Source organism: Mustela erminea, chromosome 10 (assembly GCF_009829155.1).
Source record: "Mustela erminea isolate mMusErm1 chromosome 10, mMusErm1.Pri, whole genome shotgun sequence".
Lineage (NCBI taxonomy): Eukaryota > Metazoa > Chordata > Mammalia > Carnivora > Mustelidae > Mustela > Mustela erminea.
In genome coordinates, this window is record NC_045623.1 from 97,162,820 (window position 1) to 97,184,099 (window position 21,280).

Genomic DNA, 21,280 nt, shown 5'->3' on the forward strand with positions numbered 1-21,280 from the left:
ACCACTTACTGACCCAGAGGCCTTGGACAAGTCACTTGACCTCTGCAAGACTCAGTTCCCTCATCAGCAAAACAGGGCTAGTTTTACCTTTCTGTGTGGTTGTTAGGATTAAACGAGACCAGAATGAAGAAGCAGTGAGAGTTCAATAAGGGTTGGAGATGCAGCCCCTTCCTCCGGCTCAGTGAAGGATCCATTTTCCACTAAGTGGTAAACACCAAAGAGGCAGGGACACCCCCCCCCACCCCCCCGTGCTCAAGGTCATGTTCCCAGAGCTTAGCACTGTGTTTGGTCTGGAGGTATTGCAGAGGTGGGTAGGGTGGTAAGCCAGGTTAGACACCCACATGGAGCCCAGGAAATCCAGTGAACAGAAGTAACCAGTCTCTTCTTTGTTTGGCTCTTTATTCGGCTTCTGCCTTCCAATTTGGGACCGCTATAATCCAGAAACCTGAGGAAGCCACTTCCACGGCCCCAATTGTGTGTGAGACAGATGTTATGGAGGGCTGAGGGTAGCCAGGCCAATCTAAGGCATCACTGGTAGCCTGCCTGCCCCTGCCCAAGGGATTCTCCAAGCTGGGATTTAGGGACGGAACCCTGGAAAGAAAGAAAACGCTTGGGGCTGGGCCAGGAAGGGAGCTGGAAGGAGCCACTACTTCTGTCATTAACTAGTCGTGAAACTCTGAGCCTCAGTTGCCTAGTCTGCGAAAAAAGGAGCTTAAGCCCATCTTGCAGCTGCCTGAGGCCTGGGAAGCGGCCAGCACGTGCATGGCACACTGCCGCTGAGCCACACAATTGGGGCTATTGAAACACCAGACTCCCTGCCAGATACTAGGAAAGAAGCAACCTCAGACTGTTTCAGGAGACTGGCGCGTAAGGATCGCTCCCAGCGGAGTCTCATCACCCGCAGGAACTCAGGCAGCTCTCCTTTTGTGCCTGCCATCTTGCCCAAGGCATTAGGATTTGGGGGGAGGGGGCGGTGATCATCAGTTCCTACTCTAAAAGGGTCCTCCAGCTAAAAAATAGGAGTTTTCGGACCCATTGAATAAGTGATCGCGGAGGTCGCTTCCAGCTTGAACATTCTCTGCACTTCAAAAGCAAAAACTAGTTCAACCTCTCAGGAAAAACTTGAGTTTGCGGCTGGGGTGGGAAAGGGGCGGGATTTATGGATGGGGGTGTGGCCAGGCGGGGGGCGGGGCGGCTGGGGGAGCAGGGGCGGAGCAGTCGGCTCTGGGCTCGGCCCAGCGCAGCGCCGCGCTGGGAGGCGGGGGCTGACAAGAAACCCAGAGGAGTCCGAGCCCCCGCCCCGCGCCCTGGGCGTGGGGTGGGTGTGGGGAGGAAGGATAAATAACTTAAAAGTCGGCACCGCAGCTCGGGCGGGCACAGGCCCCGCAGTCTCAGTGCTGCGGCAGCCTCGGCCAGCCCTTCCACCCATCCACCTGCTGACACGCGGCTGCGGAGACAGAACTGCCAGGGCCACTGGCTGGGGACCTTGGGTCGCCCCAACCGAGCTTGCCCACCCACTACTCTTCGCCGAGAATTTCCAGGGGCCCAAGGAAGCAGAGCCAAAAATCACTCTCTCCTCTACCTCCACCCCCTCCCCCCACCTTGCCACTGCCCTCTCTTCCGGGCCACTGCACAGGCTCAACTGCCGGATTTCCTTCCCGGAAGTGCCCAGGCAGGGGAATCTGGGGCCCGAAGACTTGAAAACGCCTCGGGGCTCCCGGGTGATCTGGGAGAAGAGAGAAATTGGGGTTTCTGTACTGCAGAGTCAGATATTGGGGAGGGTGAGTTAGGGGCAGAAATTATGGCCCAGCCAATCCTGTGCGCGGCGGAGTCCTTTTCCCCAATGCACAGACCCACCTCTCCAAAGTTGAGCCCCTTTGTCTGCGACCCTTAGGGGCACAACAGGCGAGGGCACGCGAGCCATGCCCCTACTCAGTAGTGACCACCGCCGACACGCACCACCCCCCACCCCCCCGCCAAATGGAAGGCAGGTTTCGGAATGCTTGCGCTGGATTCTACCCTCTCCTCCCCCCTCAGGCAGCCCCCTTGGCAGGTGGCCCGGCTAAGCCAACGGCCAGGTGCACAGTTCTTGGGCATATCCTGGAAGGGCGCCCTCCTCTGGCAAGCCGGCCTCTTGCATCTCCTGCTGACCCTTCCGCCCCCTCGTGCGCACAGACTTGGAAGCGGGGGAAGGAGGGACCCCACCCTCAAGCACTCTCTCTTCCTCTGCGTAGAAGAGGGCCCCCCGGTGGCGCAGAACCCCTGCCTGCGCCCCAGTCTCGGAAAGTTTCCCCTCCGTGATCCGGGTAGGCGCTTTTTCTTCACCCTGAGCCTAGGAGCTCGAAGCTACGCCGGCTCCCCCTGCCCCAAAACTCCCAACATCCGCGCCCGAGCCCCTGCTCACCCCCGCAGCCTGCAGGGGCGGGCAAAGGGGGGTGGAGGCGCTGGGACATCGGGTCAGCTCTCCGCAGCCCTGCAGCCCAAAGAACGCCGCTTGAGGGTTCTAGGGAGAGCGCTCAGGGTGGGGTCCTGACCGAGCCGGTTTCCCAACATAGCTTTAACCATCAGTCGCCACCCCCTGTGGCGTCTGTTCTGTACATTCTGGGAGAGAAAGGGTGCTCCCCTCCAGCCCCCAAACCCTAATCCTTTCTCCCTGCAATGTCCAGGTGAGGGCTCCAGTGCCTTTCAACAAAGCCCGGTGGCCGGCGCTGGAACCGGGACCCCCTCTCCCATATAACCTTTCCCTCTAGAGGCATCTGACGGAGGGAGCCCTCACCCCAAAGTTGGGGGGAGATTCTGATCCACTTTGGGAAGTCTCTTGCTCCAAGGGTAGGGGGACAAAGTACCGGCCTGACATTTCTTCTGGGTTATACAACCCCTCCCCCGCCCTCTGCCAGCGAGACCACCGTTTAGACTCAGATTCTGCAGCTTCTCCCATATGCAGACCCAGCACTCTCCAAGGTCCTGGGGGCTGAGTTATTTTAGGGGGACACCCCCTCGTGCCAGGCACTCTCAGAGCCTGGTGAGGCACCTCCAGAGAGGGCAAGGCAAATACCAGGACAGAGTTGACCCCCTGCCTTCATCACTCATTTGGGCTAGGGGCTGAGATCCTCCTGGCCACAGTGGCTACTTTTTGGCACCCCGCACCGCGATCACCATGGAGCCAGGTTGTGACTCCAGAGGGGCAGATTCTAGGCACCCAGGTTTGGCATTAGGCTCAGCGGGGAACTCGAGACAAGGACCCTCTGGTCTCCACGCCCTCGACTCTGCTGGTCCCGCCTCCCTCCTGCTGGACTGCTAGCCCAGGTGTCGGCTCACTGCCGGAAAGGTGCCTGGGTCGCCAGGATAAGCTCCAGCACCATTTAAGACCCACCAGACGGCGGCGCCGGCACGAGGCACCGAGGCAGCCGCGAGCCCTGGACCCCGGAGCTGCGGAGCCACCGATCGCTTGCTCTGGGGACCCCGCTCTGCTTCCACTTCCTCCCAGCTGGTTCAGTCTACCCGAAACCAAGTCCATGCGGGACACACACACAGCTGCTCACACATTCTCTGCCCCCAGACCCATCCATACCTCCCTCTACACTAAAACCACACGCTCCATCGCCGGCACACACACTCCCGGCCCACGAAGCAACACAACCCCCACGCGCCCGCACCTCCACACACCCCAGATCCACGCACACTCCTGCCCAAGTGTCACATCCCCCAGCCTATGCACGCACAATCGCCCCCCCCACAAAGCAGTAGTCATCCTCTGCCACACACCCCTAAAGAGACCCGCACACTTGGGACCAGCGAGAAACGCCACACCTCGCATACTCACCACCCTTCAACACGTTCACACACACAATGACACAAGCTCTCACACTTCACACCTCCCCTGGAAGCTGGCACCGCTCACACCCCCAAACATTCTGGCTCACTCTTTCTCACACGCACACCTTCTCCGTGGAACTGACACAGACACTCAAACACCCCATGCGCACACTCACATCTCTAAATGCACTCCCGCACACAGCTCCTTCCCGGACACCCTCACCCATAGACGCAACAAAGGCACCCGCTCGTACACACACACACACACACACACACACGCACACCCTGGCACAGACCCACGGGCGCTCTCGCCGGAGGAGATCTCCTCCCTCTGTCGCCGAGCCGAACGACTGCGCGGACCCCCACGCCAGGACCAGTGCTCGCACCCCGAGCCTCTCCGGGGCGCCCGGGGCCCGCGCCCTTCCCCGGCGGCCCGCCCCCGCGCGCGTCCCCCACCGGGGCTCCCGCCGGGCGCCCGCGCACTCACCGCGCGCCAGGTCCAGGATCGCGGCGAGCAGCAGGCAGGCGCAGCCGCGGAGGCTCGGGGCGGCTCGCATGGTGCCCGGGAGCTGGCGGCGGTGGCGGGGCGGAGGCGGTGGCGGAGGCAGCAGATCCCCTCGCCATGGGCTCAGGCGCGCTCCTGCCTCCGGCCGCCGGCCGAGACGATGGCGGGCAGCGCCGGGCGCCGCGGGGGCGCCCCCATGCCGCCGCGGCGGGGCCGCCGGGGCGCCGGGCTCGACTCGGCTCGGGCTCCGCGGGGCGCCACGACCCTGCGCTCCGGCCGTGCTCCGGGCGCGCAGCGGCTCCCGGCTCCCCGGCTGCGCGCGGCGCCCACCGCGGCCCGGAGTCGGCTCGGCTGCGGCGCCGGAGTTTGGAGCCGAACCGCGCTCTCTGCGCCTCGCGCTCGCCTCTCCCGGCGGCGCGAGCGCCCCCCTCCCCGTGCCCTCCCTCCGCCCCTCCCCCTCTCCCCGCCCCCCGCCCTCCCGCCTTTCCCTCGCCGCGCTCTCCGCTGTATTATACAGACTTTTCTTTAATCCTTTCTGGGCTGTTCGGCTCTCGTCCGCTAAGCCGATTTATTGCAGGGAGAAGGAGAGCTCCCCCCTCCCGCCCCCTCTCCCTCCTCCCTGTCGCCCACCCCCTCTCCTTCCCCCGGGTTCCCCTCCTCACAACTCTCCCAGTCCTTAGCTCTGCCACCCACCCCCAGCTGGCCAAGCACCCCTGGCCCCCAGAAGCCAACTGCGTCTGATGCCCCTCCACCTAATCCCTTCCCTGGGGTCATACCCCCCCACCCCCCTGCCTGTTGGAGGGAGGCAGCCTCCCTTGAGAGCAAGCTGTGCCTTCCACGGAGCGGAGCAGGCAGGGTGTGGCCCCCCATGACTGGCCCTGCACTTCTTAATGCTCTTAGTGGGCAGGATTAGGGGCATCAGTCTTCTGAAACTTCCCAAATTATGGATGGCTTCCCCCAGGTACCAACAAAATTGTTACATTGTGTCCTTTCTTCCAAGAATAGCCACATTCTTGAATCCAGCCAAGAATGGTTAAGGAACTGGTTGTTTCCTCCTGGCAGAGACCACATTTTCACCTTTTTGGCAGGCCTGACACTTTTTCCCCAGGCCTAAGCCTAAGGAGTGAGTGAGGTTTGGGACTTGGATCTCATTACACACACACACACACACACACACACACACACACACACACCCCACTGAGCCTCAGGTCTGGCTATGAGCCTTGACTTGAGGTCCCCTGGGAGGGGAGAGGTACTCCAGCCCTTGGGGTGGGCTGGGGGCTGGAGGAGGTTAGATGGGGTTCAGGCCACGGGCCTTCACACCTGACAGGGAATCTCCCCCCTGATAAGCGGAGGCCCAGAAAGACCATCACAGCCAGGGGCAGCACAGGCCTCTGAATCCAAGCTTCTGCGCTCCTGACCCAGAGTTCTTTCTAGAACATTCTATGGAGAAATCCCAACTTCCTTCTCTGTGGAGAATTCCCAGCTCTGTCAGGTTTGCTGCCTAAGGGTTTTTGCACTGTTTGCCTGGATGGACAATGGGTGCGTAGGCAGTAGCATCTCTGCCAGCCCTTTGAGGGGGTGCAGGGAGTGAGCTGGGTAAGGGGTTGGCCAGCCCTGTGCAGAGATGCCCCAGGGTGACAGCGAGTAGCTGCTCCCTCCATCTGCCCTCTGCAAGCCTCACCACAGGGCTTCCCAAGGCAGCCTTGCTTCAGCTCCCGCCCACCCACCCAGGGGAAGGAGCGATTTGCATTTATGAAGATCTGAAAACATACGTTCACCTGACAGGCTTTAGAATGATCCTCTCAGTAAAATAATAATAATGATCGTAATAAACCCTTATAAATAGGTGTTTGATTACAGTTTGTCCCTACGTGGGTATTTTTTTTTTTTTTTTTGAATCAGACTAATTGGCTGCCAGGCTGATTGGGCTGGATGTGGTGCTAGCGTTGAGGGCTTAGGTCCTTCTCCCTTCGACTGGCTGTTCTTAGCGCCACTTCGTCCCCACCCACCCAGGTGTCCTCCTCTCCAAGTCGCTGAGGGTCAGCTTGGGGTCACCTCTCCCCCACACCCTCTCTTTGGGCTGACCCAGCTGCGTCATGGGGCTCAGTCCCTGACTGCTCTCTCCCTGCTCCTCTACCTTCCCACCTCTGGCAGAGAAAAGAGCCTGCAGAACCCAATCCACCCCGGGCGCTCAGCCCGCCCTGGAAGAGCCCTCCCGGCTGGCCAGGGAGCAGCAGCGACCTAGGAGGACCCTCACGTGGGCTTGCTGGCCTGAGTTTTGCCAGCAAATGTCAAGCATCACTGTGTGGGCATTCCTACTCTGCTGAGCCAGCGGCAAAGCCGAGAGCTGCCAGGCAGGTAGACAGGCAACAGTTCGCCAGGTGAGCTCCTGCATGGGCAAGGCTTTCCTGTCTGCGCGGGGCAAGGCTTTCCTGTCTGCGCGAGACCAGGCATTAGAGAGGAAATCCAGACTCGTGGGGATTCCAGATCTCCACGCCCCTTCCCGCCCCTCCCCACCACTTCCGTGATGCCTCCTTCCAGCCTTGGTCTGTACCAGCCGGGAGAGAACTTCCCTGGGAGCCGCAGAGAGGGGCTCTAGAGTCCCCTCCCTGATGCCAGCTGTCAGTGATACATGGTGAGAGGCTAGCAAGGAGGAAGGGAGCCTGAGAGCCAAGGGAGGGTTGCCTCCTAGGGCTAAGGATTGGGCCAGGGCAGGGTCGGAAGACCTCCATGAACCCTCCTTCAGCACCAGACTTCCAAATCATCCCCACTCTCTTGTAACATCACCCTGTATTAGAATCATAAGTCTTCCTGGCCGGTGCCTGGCACACAGTAAGCCCAGAATAAACAGTTGTTGGAGGGAGGGATGGATGGAGACTGGGTACTTCGTCTTACCCACTCTATTCCTCACTCCTAGGGCACGAGACCCTGACTTAGCAATGGTTAGCAGGTATCCTATGGCAGTGAATATTTTCAAAGAACCAACAGTTCCCCCCCCACCACCCATGGTGTGTTCAGAGAGAGGGCATCCTGCCCAGGTGCACAAGTGGTTTTCCCAAAGAGGCGGGCAGCCAAGTGTGTGTTTATTACCATATGGTAATTGTTCGTCCTAATGCCACTACCTCTGCCGGCCATCTCCTGGGGAAGCCCACTCTTCCGGGTCCTGTTTCATAAACACAGCTTTGGTGCCTGTCCCTTGGCCCCAGAGAAAGGCATATCCGAAGCACTAGGAGGGATGGTAGGCAGAGGGCACAGGGTGACTTAGCCAAAGGAAAGGTCACCCAGGGCAGCCCCAGGCTTTTAACTTGTTTCCCGAGCCTCTGTTCTTGACACCTGGTGGATTGGCTGCCGGAGGTGGGACGGCCTCCACTTTGCAGTGTGGACACTCAGCCCCATGGGTCCCAGGGGGGCATGCCTCCTCCCTGGGTGTGGGGCGCAGCAGGGGACCCAGACCTCCTGGCAGCAGGAGCTGTGGCTGTCTGCCCCCACTTCCCTCTGTCCATGGTTCCTGAGCTAGGCTCTCCCAACAGAGGGCACCACAGCACAAAGCAAATTCCTCTTCTCTGGACCCTAGGGAACACCCCCAGAGGTCAAAGAGACCCCTCTGTGACCTCTGGCATGTTTATTTCCAGGAGAGGGGAGGAATATGGCCTATCGTTATCTCCCCCAGCCCAGCTTCCAAGGAGATAGGCTCCGCTAGTGTGGGGAAGGACACGCTATGGTCTGGGATGCTAATAGATCAGTAAGCATTTTTGCGAGGGCTTCTCTTAGTCACGGTTAAAATAATCAATGAGTGTAGGAATCTTCACAATAACATACAAGGGGGTAGTGTCCTTATGTGTATTCCACAGATGAGGAACCTGAAACACAGGTGGGCTGAGGAACTTGTCCTCCTGCAACACAGCTCGTTAGAGAGCCAGATAGGAGCGCAGAGAGAAGCCAGAGCTCTGAAAAGCCCTTCTGGGCCAAGATGTACACATATGCACAGGACCTGAGCAGACGCATTTGTGCAAACACCCCAGCAGCCAGGATTTGGTTGGGAAAGGAGATATAAAAACGAAACTCGAACGAGCCCAACGTGTTCCACCTCCCTCAACCCTCATAAGAGTCCTCTGTGGCAGTTTTATTTATGCCCATTGTACAGATAAGTAAACTGAGTCTCAGAAGTGAAAAGAAGGACCTGAAGCGGCCAAGGTACAGGGATGCTGGATTTGGGGGGCCAGGGATCTAGTGGGGGCCTTCCCCAGGCTCCCCCCATCCCGAGATCCACACATTCTCTCTTCCCCCTGCCCACTCCTCACCTCTCCCCGCTACACACCCACGCAGTCCTCCGGCTCCTTCCTACCTTGCCCTCTGCTACTCTGTGCTGGGAATTAAGCATCCATCAGGCTGCATCCCAGACAGGACAGAGTTTTGTTTTCTTTTTTATTGTTTGTTTAAATTAAACACGACTGAAAGTGACGCCTTGACACTGGTGACCCAAATCGATACAGAGTCGGCCGCTTGGAATTAAGTCCACCGCTGCGTCCTTAATGGACCTCAGCCCCACGTGAACTCTGAAGCTTCTGCTCCAGCGGACCTTGCCACAGAAGGACCCCAGTGCATCTCCGAGGGGAGTCTGACGCTACCGGTTGCTGAATGGGCTGCCGCAATGCAAGATGCAAGCCCAGAGAGGGGAGCTGAGCCACATGAAGGAGCAAGGACAGGAAATGTAGCCCGGGGGGCCAGCTCAGACACAGAGAAGCAGGCCAACACTGGGTCCCCCAACCGTCTGTCATGCAAGTTGGCAATAAACATTTCTTGAAATACTGAAATGCTGCATATTAGGTCATCCGCCCCCCACCTTCTTGGAGATTTACAATTCGCATAAGTGTTTTAAAGGCTAAGAGAAATCCTGCAGAGGTCTTTAGTTTTACTTCCTTGAAACCCAAACTGTTTGGCCTCAGAAATCTCTTTGCATAAATACCTATTAATATCCCATAAAGCAACAGTTGTGGAGATCATGGGATGGGCAGGAGATACTGCTCCAGCCTTGGACAAGCCTCCTGGATTACCCCAGTCGTAGTAGCAGCAGAGATCACAATCATAATCACAGTCATAGTCATGGTCATGTCAAGAGCAACAACCACGCTCAAGTGATAGCATTCACTGAGGGCTTACTATGTGCCAGACTCTGTCCAAAGTGTTTTGCCTGAACTAATTTATCCAAACTCGTCTATGACCCGAGCAGGCAGGTTCTGTTTTGAATCCCAATAGACTAAGACATAGAATAAGGCACAGAAAAATAGAATAAGGCATAGAATAATAGAAAAAGAAATAATAGAATAAAAAATAAATAGAATAAGACACAGAAGTGAAGCTCTTTGCCCAGGGACACGTGGCTTTTACCTTTTCTGAGACTATAACCAACATGAGGATGAGGACCACAGCCAACTCATCTATGCGTTACCCCAAGAAGGTGTTGGATAGTTAGATGGAAGGGAGGAAGAATGGATGAATGGGAAGTTGGATGGGTGAGAGGATGGATGGACGGATGGATGGATATGAGAATTATTGGGTGTGTAGATGGATGGATGGATGGGTAGATGGTGGATGGATGGATGGATGGATGGATGGATGATGGATGGGTGGATGGATGGATGCATAGACAGAGAAGTTAGAGAAAGGATTGATGGGCGGATGAACACATGCATGCAAGCATGGGTAGATGAATCAAGATCGGAAAGCATCAGCAAGACTTGACATTTTCCTGTGTCATTGAATTTGCTAAGCATGAGAGACCCAGACTAACACATACTAGTGATAGTGAGAAGGTGTCAACAAAGGTAGTCCGGCACAGTGGCTAAAAGCATGGGCTCTAGAGTTGGCCTGCTTAGACCCAAATCTCAGCGTTGACAATCAAGAAAATGACTGCTGAGTGGACAGAAGGGAGGAAGCAGGAGGGAAGAAGAGAAAGAGGGTTGGATGGAGGGAGGGAAGGAAGGAAAAAAGGAAAAAGGGAGGAGGAGGGAGAGAGAGAAGGACGGAGGAAAAGATAGAAGGCGGGAGGGAAGAAGGGAGGAATTGCTGTAAAAATCGAGCACATCATTTAACCTCCCTATGCCTTGATCTCTGCCTCTGCAAAATGGGGATAGGGATGAGTACCAACCTCATTCCGTCACACTGATTAAATCAGGCAATGCTTTAAATGGTGTAGCACTCAGTACATATTAGCTGTAACAATAATTACCCACAGAGGCAGCCGCACAATGCTGTAATTACCCTCACGCTGCGGTTCCTTCTTTTCACCCTTAGCTTCCTGCACTCTGCCTCAGAGAGAGGTGGATAACGTCTCCAGGGTCAAGTCCCCAAGGGACTCAGCCTGGGGTTGCAGTGGCGACGAACCCAAGGAAAAGTTCGGTGAGAGCTGGATCCACAATGAACTTCTATGACATTCTACAGCATCACTCACTCTATTCCTGCCTTTGGACGCTTGACTCCACGCTGTCAGGCTGGACATGGGATCTTCAGAAGTCACCCTTAGAGCCGCCCCTTTGCTCTTTTCACGGCCACCTGCAATACCACCCATAGACAACAGGTGGCGCCATCTAATATGTGATCTGTTCCATTTTTACAACCCTCAAGTTTGAGGGCCTGTATTCTGTAAAACGAATCAGCTTCCCATTTCACCAATTGGCTAAGCTTTAGTGTAATCACAGCGAGGCACACTGTCAGAGAACATGTACACTTAAACTCTCTAGTTAGTCATAACTGTGTGATGGGTCTATAGTACTACAGATGAGGAAATCGAGACCCAAAGCAAGATTGTCAGCTCCCTGCATTCTCCCTGGGGGAGGTGCCTTTTGTCTGTACTACACAGTGAAGTAGTGTCTCTCCAGGGGACTCACCTGTGTGTCTTGTCTTCCCAGGTCATAATAGAAGCATTTCACTTTATCCCTTGGCACCTCCAATGTCACCCTGCTCAGGCCTGGGTCACATGTTCTAAAAGGGGCCAGGAAGACGAAAGTGCTCTCGTAAATTACAAAGCCATCTGATAAAAACTGATGACTTGCCTCCTCTCCCCATCAGCCTGCTTTCTGTCTTGAGTTGCTAGGTACCCAAACCTTTCAGAAAAATCCCAATTTGGTTGATGGTGTAGGAAGCCCATTTCATTTCTCTGGGCTTCAGAGCCCCCATTTGTAAGCCAGGCCTGCTTCCCCAGGCCCCTGACAGAGACTCCAACTGACGTCCACCTTCCTTCTTCCCCTCCCCCTCCCTATGCCTTCAATGGAGCAGAGACGGGACATCGAGCCAGGACGCGGGAGACTGGCTTCCTGGAGGAGGTGACACCTGAAGCTTTGGAGGATGCCTAAGAGTTACAGAGAAACGTCTAAGGCAGAGCCACGTGCGCACAGTCGTCCAGACACGCGGTGGAGCAGCAGGTGATCTAAGAAGGCAGGGACCAGGGGGGTGCGGGGAGGAGGGGCTGTGGGGTTAGTCAGGGTCTTTGCAGATCACAGAAGCCCACGTGTGCCAGGGGACAGTGAAAGGACGATGAAACTTGATCTAAAAACCTACATTGAACAAAATGACCTGAACACCTCTGCCTCTTTTGAGATTCTGTGACTCTTGATGGTGAACCTCTCTCCACTGACCAGTCCCTTCCCGACCCCCAGAGGGGACTTGCTCACCGTCTCAGCTACATCTCCGCAGAGACACCCTTCTCCTTCCCCCACCGCTTCTCCCCCATCTCCTGACCAAGGATCCACGAGCCTCCCAGCCCCCCTCGCCAGTCCCCTGACTCGGTCTCCCCTCCCTGCTTTCCTGTCTTCTGCCTGTGCCCAGCCTCCTGTCCTCCCCTTTCCATTTACCCTGGCAAGAGGGTGACCCTACAAAGACGCAGCTGGTAAATCAGGCTGGAGGGTTTTCCTGGAATTGGAGAATACTGGGAAGCACAAGCGGAGAGTCCCCCTCCACCCTCAAAGCTATCCGTCCCTCAAAAGGGATGCTAATAGCTAATGGACCGTTGCAAACAGATGGGCATTGTTAAGCTTTGTGGGATTCTAAGGGAAGGTGCCCAGGCCCTGGGGACATGAATCCCCTAAGTGGGATGGGGCCGGGGGCCTCAAACACGGTGCTATTCCAGTGTCCCTAAATAAGTGGTTCTGGTGGGTCTCCACCTCCACCAAGGGCATTAAGGTTGTGCGTGAACAGTGGTCTTCTCCTCTGGGCTAGGTGCTGAGCTGGGTGCTGAGGACACAGATACACAAGGACACAGTCTGTGCTCCTGAGGAGCTCCCAGCGGGCCGAGGCCGGTGTGAGGCTAAAACACTTGAAAGCCAAAGTCAGGGCCTCCCACCTCATATCTACTCACCAGACCTCTTTGCCATCAGAGTCCTACTCCTATCGGTCAGCTCCCCCGCCCCCTCCCCAGCTTCCTCCTTCTCAGATGGCTCCCGGGCCCCTGTCTCGGGCTGTTCCCCCAGGCCTCGCCCTATGCAGTCTCCACCAAAGGAAAGACAGCTGAGTCTCCTCAGAACAGACCTCTGCCTGGTTGCCCGAACTTTATCCAACATGTAAAGCATGACTTCCATCTCTCCACGCCCCAGCTCACCTGGGCACACCAAGGGCTGCTGGCTGGTTGGTATAGCCCGTGTAAAATCCTTCCCTAGCTCCTCAGGGCCTGCAGAGCAAAGCCAACAGCCCTGGCATCACTTGCAGGGTCTTCCTTTCCACTCTGCACCTGACTCTGCAATTCTTAGTACTCATCCTGCCTTTATATAGGCTGTTCCCTCTGCCAGAAACACCCTTCCCCCTTTCTTCCTCCCTAACCCCCTCCGCCATCCCCCCTCCCCCTTACCCATCTCCCTGTACCCCACACACACTCTGTGGGCAGGTTAACTCCCACTCAGACCCCAAGGCTCAGCTTTGGCAGCCACTAGCTCGGAAAGTCTGTGTCAGGTGCCTTCTCTGTGCTCCACTGAGAGAATTCAAAGTATGGTGACAAGAGGTGCAAAGTACAGGGGGAGGCAGGGAAGCAAGGAGGGAGGGGCCAGAAGTCTGACTCTAGAACGAGCCTCAGCTTCAGCAATCAGAACAGAGTCAGGTGCCTGGGAAGGTCAGGATGGCCATAAAAGGGGCCCCGGAACAATACCTTTCTTAACTAGGACTGCCTCGAGTGGCCCCGCTGGCAAAGATGCAAGTCCTCACTCCAAGATATTTAGATCCCTGAAGCCTCCTGACAGCTTCCTTGAAAGAAAAATGTGGTACCTGGTAAACATTGGGTTTAGGACAACAGAAGGCTGGAGGCCGGTTCTCAGGGAGCAAGGTTCGGGGGTGCACATGAAGGGGTTTGTGCTGACGGGACCACACTCCCCTGGAGACGGCACTGTCTCCCCTGGCAGGCGCAACTCTCAATCCCAGGGAGGCTTGAGGGTGTCCCAGGAGCCTGGGGACCAGTTGTCTTCCTGGTTCCTGCTTCCAAGTCCAATGCTGACGTACCAAGATAATTAAATTCCACCTGCCTCCAGCTGCCCCTTTGCAATGTCAGGAGGCACAGGAGACTCCCCCTGAGAGCTGCTCCTCGCGGCTGTTCGATAAGCCCCATATTTCACACCCCGAGTGGCTGCATTTCAGCGGTGGGTGAAGTGGTTTTATTTTTATCACGCAAGCCGGCATATAAATATGTACGAGGAGCTCAGAAGCACTTTAGGGCCTCTGTGGAAGGCAGGGCTCAATGTGAGTGTGAGGGAGCATGGCAATTAGTTCAACCTGGGCACAGACCCTGCCAGGTCGGAAAGGCCGTGCCCGCAGCCTTCCCTCCCCCCTCCCCCAGCATCACTGGCTCCATTCTCCTTGGAGTGGTGGCTGCTGTCATTGGCTCCTAGAACAGGGTGGTGCCTTGGCAAACTTTCTGGAACAAAATAGAAGAAGAAAGAGGAGTAGGAGGAGGAGGAGGTAGAGGAGGAGGAAGAGGAGGAGGAGGAGGAGGAGGAGGAGGAGGAAAAGGCTGCCTTTGGGTTTCCACCTTAACTCGGCCACTTCCAAGCTGCGTGACCTTGAATGAGGCCCTCCCGTCCTCTGCGGCTCAGCACCTACATCTATAAAATGGGGTTAACCATGCCTCCCCTGTCAGCCTCCCAGCTCTTTATAAAAGAACAAATATGATAAAGAATGGAAATGACCCCTGAGAACTATAATACACAACCGTAAGAGGTTTATCATTATTTCTCCCCAGCCGTTCATTTGAAGCAGGTTAGTGGAAGTACAAAGACAGGGCTCTGGTAATGCACACAGTCATGGCCCGGGGTTGTGGGGTGGGGGGTGAGGGGTGCTCCAGGCAGCCTCGCCCATCATGGAGAGGAGAAAGGGGGGAGCACTGCCTGACCTGCTCCAGACCTGGCGACATCACACATTACTGCATTTCAACTGGACAGCCACACTGAAACGGGCGGGGGCATCCCTTGTCCGGTTCGCTGACAAGGAGGCTGGCGTCAGAGAGGTTAAGGAACATGTGCAAGGTGTCAGGAGGCCAGGCAGGGAGCTAGGAAGCCCCGCATGAACACAGGTCAAGGAGGCCACAGAGCGTCAAGGTCTCTGGGTGGACTGCCTGCCCCTAGAGATGGGCCGGGCCCTCGGGCCAGGGGGTGCGGCCGCCTGTGGTGTGGCCTTCAGAGCAGCCTCGCCGTGGGGACCCTGGCCCAAGAGCAAGCATGGAGTTGGGAAAGGTGCTCCTGGGGCCGGGAACTCCCAGCCATTGTGAGGACATGAAACCTGGTCCGACTTTTATCACACACAGAGTGAAGCAGAGAGGAAGGCTTTTATCTGTCAGGTCCCCAAGTCAGAGAGAGAAACCCAAGGCTTTGGTGAGGATGTGTCCTGGGGGAAGAAGATGGGGTTTGGAGCAATTACAGTCTCTGATGGCCAAGGTCGGGGTCGGGGACGGTGGTCAAAGATGCTGAGCTCTGGCCTCTTGTCTTGAGCTCACATCCCGCCGTGGAAGATCTGGAGGGGAAGCAGGCTGCTAGCTTCTCAGGAGCTAGGTTACCCCTAAGGCCAGCTGGAGGTCCAAGGGTCCAGGGCTGGGCACTGTCCCCAGAGGGCTCTCCGATCCCCAGCCCCCTGGGTAGGGAGGCTTAGCAGCTGATGAGGAAACCTTCCCTGACTGTATTTTGTTTTGTTTTGTTTTGTTTTAAATATTTATTTACTTATTTATTTGAGAGAGAAAGATCACGAGCAGGGGGAGGGGCAGAAGGAGAGGGAGAGAGACTCTCAAGCAGACTCATCCCTGAGGAGCAAGCCCGAAGTGGGGCTTGATCCCAGGACCCTGAGATCAACACCTGAGCCAAAATTAAAAGCCAGACTCTTAACCAACTGAGCCAACCAGGTGCCCCCTGCCAACTCTATTTTGAAGGTCCAGCAGAAGTGCAGCCCATGAGGGCAAGTACCAAGTTTACCAGCCAGAAGCCAGGTTGGACTGGATAAGGAGGTTGCCCATGGCCACCGACATCAGTGTGCCAGCAGCGAGAGCCCCAGGCGCTGCGGGGAAAGCAGAGGCACATCTCTGAGGCAGGTGGTGGTCTGCAGAAGGAGGGGAGCCACAGCAGTGAGAAGGGTTCCGGGGAACAGCCAGGCATGGCTTACTGATAGGAAATGCTATGCTGGTTTGTAAATGAAGAATTAAGTGAGACTGTCAGAGGGCGGCCCTTGTGGAATCCAGCAGGACTCTTGAGTCTGGACAAGTGGGCTGGCGGTTGCTGGATCAGAAACCTGTTCTTTCCAGTTTGATTTTTCTCGCTTTATTTCCTTTCTAATTTATTTCTGTTTTCAGGAAAGCTGGAGGCAGCAACCTTAGTCAGCAGTGTTAGGGAGTGCCAAGGGGAAAGGAGGTGTGTCCATACTCAGGCTACCCAGAAAGAAGGGGTCAGCCCATCTATGGGAGTAGGAGTGAAAGCTGGAGGACTTTCAGGAGGAGGTGGGGCTCAGAAGCCAAGGGTAGATCTCACAGGGACATCCTTACCTGGCCAGGTATCCTCTCCTAGAAGGCATTCTCTTCTCCACTCTAGCTCTCTTAAAAAAAAAAAAAAAAAATTAAATTGTGGTAAATTACACATAACATGAAATTGACCACCCATTTTTTGAAATAACATTAAGTACATTCATATTCTAGCTCAAACAATGCCTGGAACTTTTTCATCTTGTAAAACTGAAACTCTGTATCCCTTAAACAATTCCCTCTCCTCCCACCCCACAGACCCTGGGGTCCGCCATTCCCCGCTACAAATTCCACTGCACTAATTACCTCGCGTACGTGGAATCAGACGGCATTTGTCCTTTGGTGACCTGCTTCATGGCTGAGCGTAATGCCTTCAAGTTCATCCATGTTGTGGATGTGTCACAACTTCCTTGCTTTTTAAGGCTGAATCATACCCGATTGTGTGCATCAACCCACTTTTGTTCATGCGTTCGTCTGGTGCTGGGTCCTGGGGTTGTTTCCAGCTTCTGGCTCTTGTGGGTATCTTGCTGTGAACCTGAGTATCTTTTCAAGACTCTGCTTTCAGTTCTTTGGGATCTATACCCAGAAGTGGACTTGCTGGGTCACAAGCTGGCTCCTCTTCAAGGAAGGAGGCCCCATCGGGTGGTCCACCATGCTCCCCCAGCGCCCTCTGAAGGTGGTCAGAGAGGCTGGAATGCATGCAGGACACTGGGAGGCAGGGTATGTCCTACGTCCTGACTGGCTCTAGGGGATCGTGGCCAATTTTGTAGCCTCCGCCTGTGTGGGTCCTGAGTCTCACGGTGCCCAGAGAACTTGGAGCTACAGGGAAGAGGGACCGAGGTGTCCCTGGCAACAGTTAACAGCATCTTGGAGGCTAAAGAATCTGCTGGACTCACTAGTAAGCATATAACTTAGTGGGCGGATGTGTGTTGACCAAATGAATGGCAGAAGTTCCAAAAGTCTAGAAAGCAGGTCCCACAGTGGGGTGAAATGTGGCTCTCACGTCGGCTGGATGGGAGCTCAGGGAACAAGTAAGTGAACAAGCATACGGTTGCATCGGTGCTTTACTCTATAAAGGAGGAGAATCCAGAAAGGAAGAAAGGTCAAGAAAGGTCAAGAACATTCCACAAACTGTCCGTAGACCCTACTTGGGGCACACAAGTCCCTTGGTGGGCAAGGTGAAGGAATGGAGAGGGAGAAGGTCTGGTCCTGCCCAGATGTTGCCCCTAGACCAGTGGGGTTGGAGGAAGACAAGTCCATTACCGAGGGCACTGCAGGAAGAACTGAGTGTGAGGCATGTCCACGTTACCAGCAAACCTGGGAAGGGCCCCCCATGTCCATCCTGTGTCTACTTTGGAGCAAGCACTTTCTGATCATGTATTTTCTCCAACAACTCCTATAGCCAGGACCGTTCCCTCAGAACAGATTCAGGTATGTGGGCTGACTTGCCCAAGGTCACACACTGGCCAGAGGCAGAACAGGGACATGAATCCAGGCCTGATTCCCAATCCCAGCATCTTCCCTCTGCACCAACAGAGGTGGCCAGGACACCTTCCTAGGAGAGGTGGCTTGAGCCCAGATGAGTACACACATCTGCCTCCAAAGACGAGAAAGCTTTTCCAGGTGGAGGGGACATCCCAGCCTATGCCCAGAGACGGAAGAGGGCAGGGGATGTTCCGTTGGACTGAGCCCGGAGCATGTGTGCGGGCACATTAGGAAATGGTTGGCTGGCCCCAACCTTGACCCTGAGGCCAAGTGTCCCGGACACCGGTGGGCACCTGGGGCGACTGACGTGACGTTTGCGTGCTCAGAGTGCAGCTTTACGTCGATTCATCTGGTGGCCGTGTACGGGGTGGTTTGGAAAGCGTACGCCTGCAGGCAGTGACGGCGGTTGAGACAGTGTTGCAATCCTCTGGGTAGAGGAATTCATTTATCCCAGAGCATGCTGGGCCCAGGGAATAAAGCCATGATGGACTGGGCATCCTCTCGGCCCTCTTGGAGCTGATGTCAAAGGGCAAACAGGCAGTGAACAAGCTAGCAACTAAACCAAAATTATAATAGGTTGTAATCTGTACAAGGACGTAAAGAAACAAGAGTATGTGAACGGTGATAATGGGAGCACAGTGCAATCGGGGAAGGCTTCCTTGAAGAGGTGGCAATTAAGCTGGCCAAGAAGTATCGTAAGGAGCCAGCACTGCAGAAAGTGGAGGATAGAACCAGAGGAAAGCCTTGAGGGAGGAAGAGCTTTGCTTGTTCCAGGAATGAGCAGACAGTTTCTGGAGCGAGTTCTAGGAAATGAGCTTTGCGTGACGCAGGGCTGGGGACAGTAGGTGTTGAGATTTTTTATTTCAGAGTGACAGGGGGCCAGGGGGCGGGCTCTGAGCAGGAGAAGGGTAGGATCGGATTTGCATTTTTGAAAGGGCTCTCACGCTCCTGTGTGAAAAGTAAGAAGGAGGGTCCCACCGCCAGGGCTCTGGAGAGACAAGGTGGCCGGGCAAGGGTGGGGCCCAGGACGCGGCCCAGGGCTCCCCTTCCAGCAGGGAGGGCCCCAGGGGGAGGCGTCACTTGGAGACACACTCTGTTTCAAAAAGCAGGTGACAGCCGGGATAGAGCTTGACCCTGGCAGCAAATCCAATTTTCGCACATCTCCTTCTGGATGGAATCTGTCTCCCCTCAGAGTGGGAGGTCAGAGCAAGATGCTGCCATGCGACCAGAGGCTTCTCTGCAGGGCAAGTCTCTCCTGTGGGGATTCTTCTGGGCTCTGGCCACAGAATCCTGTCTGTGAGGACAGAGGGAGCCCCCCTCTGATCCAGGGGATGAAGGTCGCACCAGGCATTTTTCTGGGAGCTGGGGATGCAGCAGCAAAGGAAGGGACCAGGAACTTCCCCATCCCCGGGACCTTTCCCACACCATCTGGGTGTGACCCCTCCCTCCCACCCCCCGCGGTGACTGCCTCCTGATGTCCACACCAGTGCCATCCCCCCTTGAGCTTGGATGGGGCCTGGTGACCGGCTTCTAGTGAACCATCCAACAGGCAACAGGGATGCGATGTCACTTCTGAGATGAGGCTCCAAAAGACAGGGACTCTGGTCTTGTTGGCTCTCTCTCTGGCCCCTGACTTGGCTCCGTGTATGAAACCAGCTGCTGTGCTGGCAGCGGCCCTGCAGAGAGACCCTGTGGTGAGGAGCTCAGGGAGGCCCACGGCAGGATGGCAGCTCCTCAGGGGGGGCTCGAGGAGAAACCGAACTTACTGGCCACTGCAGGAGTGACCTGGGGAGAGGCCCCACATCCGCCACCAGTCAAGCCCGAGAGACCTCCGCCAGTTGCAACCTGGGAGACACGCCGAGCCGGAGGACCGGGCGAAGCCACACCTGCATCCCCGACCTCCGATTCTTCGGAGACAGTACACGTTGCTGTTTCTGGGGTGGTTCTGGGGAGGTTTGTGATGCAGCAGCAGACAGCTGAGACACTAGTGAACTCTTCGTAAACCTTTAATGTGGGCTTTGGTGCACATATCTCCATTTTATAGATACAGAAACTGAAGCTTAGAGAGGGGAAGTAACTTACCCAAGGCCACACAGCTAACAAGTGTCGGAAAAAGGACTCAACGGGCTGCCTGGGTGGCTCAGTCTGTTGAGCGTCTGACTCTTGATTTCAGCTCCAGGTCCTGGGATCAAGCCCTATGTCGGGCTCTGCACTGAGCATGGAGCCTGCTTTAGATTCTCTCTCTCCCTCTCCCTCTGCCCCTCTGCTCCTCCCCAATGTGCTCCCTTTCTGAAGGAAGGAAGGAAGGAAGGAAGGAAGGAAGGAAGGAAAGAAAGAAAGAAAGAGAGAGAGAGAGAGAGAGAGAGAAAGAAAGAAAGAAAGAAAGAAAGAAAGAAAGAAAGAAAGAAAGAAAGAAAAGGAAAGAAAGAAAAAGAAAAGAAAGAAAGGAAAATGATTCAAACAGAAGCAGCTGGCTCAAGTCTGTCCCCAAATGGACAAGGGAGGCCCAATCCGTTCCCTGGAGAGCACCTGATCTGAGGGAGGAGGCACACTCTTCACCTTGTAGGCACTGCCATCCAGCTGGGAAGATGGTTCTCCCGACTCACCCTGCACTCGCCTTTAAGTTGGCCAGTGCACCCCCTACCCTCCAGCCAGAACCTTCCAGAACTGTCTTACCCCATCCTACCTCTGGCTGTATTTTTTAGACTTTCATTGTGTTGACTCCTTGCAGCCTGATCTGCCTCGTTTCCTGAGATGGCCTCAGCTTTACTCCTTGGATCTCTTCTGGGTCCTGCAAGTCCTGGGCATCCACGGCGTGCCAGGTCTCTGTTGTACACATGCGTGGTCTTGTTCAGTCATGACACAGCCTGCCTGCAGGTGAGGCCCAGAGACAGAGCTGCGTCGTCGGGTGGCCAGTAGCCACGACCTGTCTGACCTGCTGCTCTGCACAGCTTTCCGGTCCTCACCCCTCTGGCATCTGATACTGTCCTAGATGTCACAAGCCCCCAAATGTGGGCCTCTTTCTGTCCCTGGTGGGACAGTGAGACCAGCATGACCAGTGTGACCAGCGTGCCCTCCAGAGTGAACCACGCTTGGGAGACACACAGGGGTCCCTCTGACCTCCCCGCTGGGCCCCTCAAACATAGCCCCAGATGCCAGCATTTGTGGACACCTAATCCAATTTTGTTGAATAAAGAAGAAAACTTGAGGGGTGCCTGGGGACTCAGTCGGTTAAGGGTCTACCTTCCTCTGAAGTCATGACCCCAGGATGATCCCAGGGTCCTGGGATCAAGCACTGTCTCGGGCTCCCTGCTCAGCGGGGAGTCTGCTTCTCCCTCTCCCTCTGCTTGTGGGCTCTCTCTCTCTCTCAAATAAATAAATAAAATCTTAGAAGCAGAAGGAGAAGGAGGAAGAGGAGGAGGAGGAGGAGGAGAAGAAGAAAACCTGCTCACCAGAGAGGCAGAGAGAACATTTTCCCTCTCTGCTCAGAGTAACTT

At 55.7% G+C, this 21,280-nt stretch overlaps 1 protein-coding gene across 1 annotated transcript in view; it reads right to left on the reverse strand.

The window, feature by feature from the left end:
* The window catches only part of IGSF21 (immunoglobin superfamily member 21), a 234,872-nt gene extending 230,132 nt beyond the window's left edge, over positions 1–4,740 (reverse strand). Inside the window, exon 1 of the mRNA XM_032302870.1 lies at positions 4,304–4,740. Coding sequence (XP_032158761.1) covers positions 4,304–4,373 — 70 coding nt within the window. The 5' untranslated portion in view covers positions 4,374–4,740. The remainder of the gene's footprint in view (positions 1–4,303) is intronic.
* Between the last annotated feature and the right edge of the window lie 16,540 nt (positions 4,741–21,280).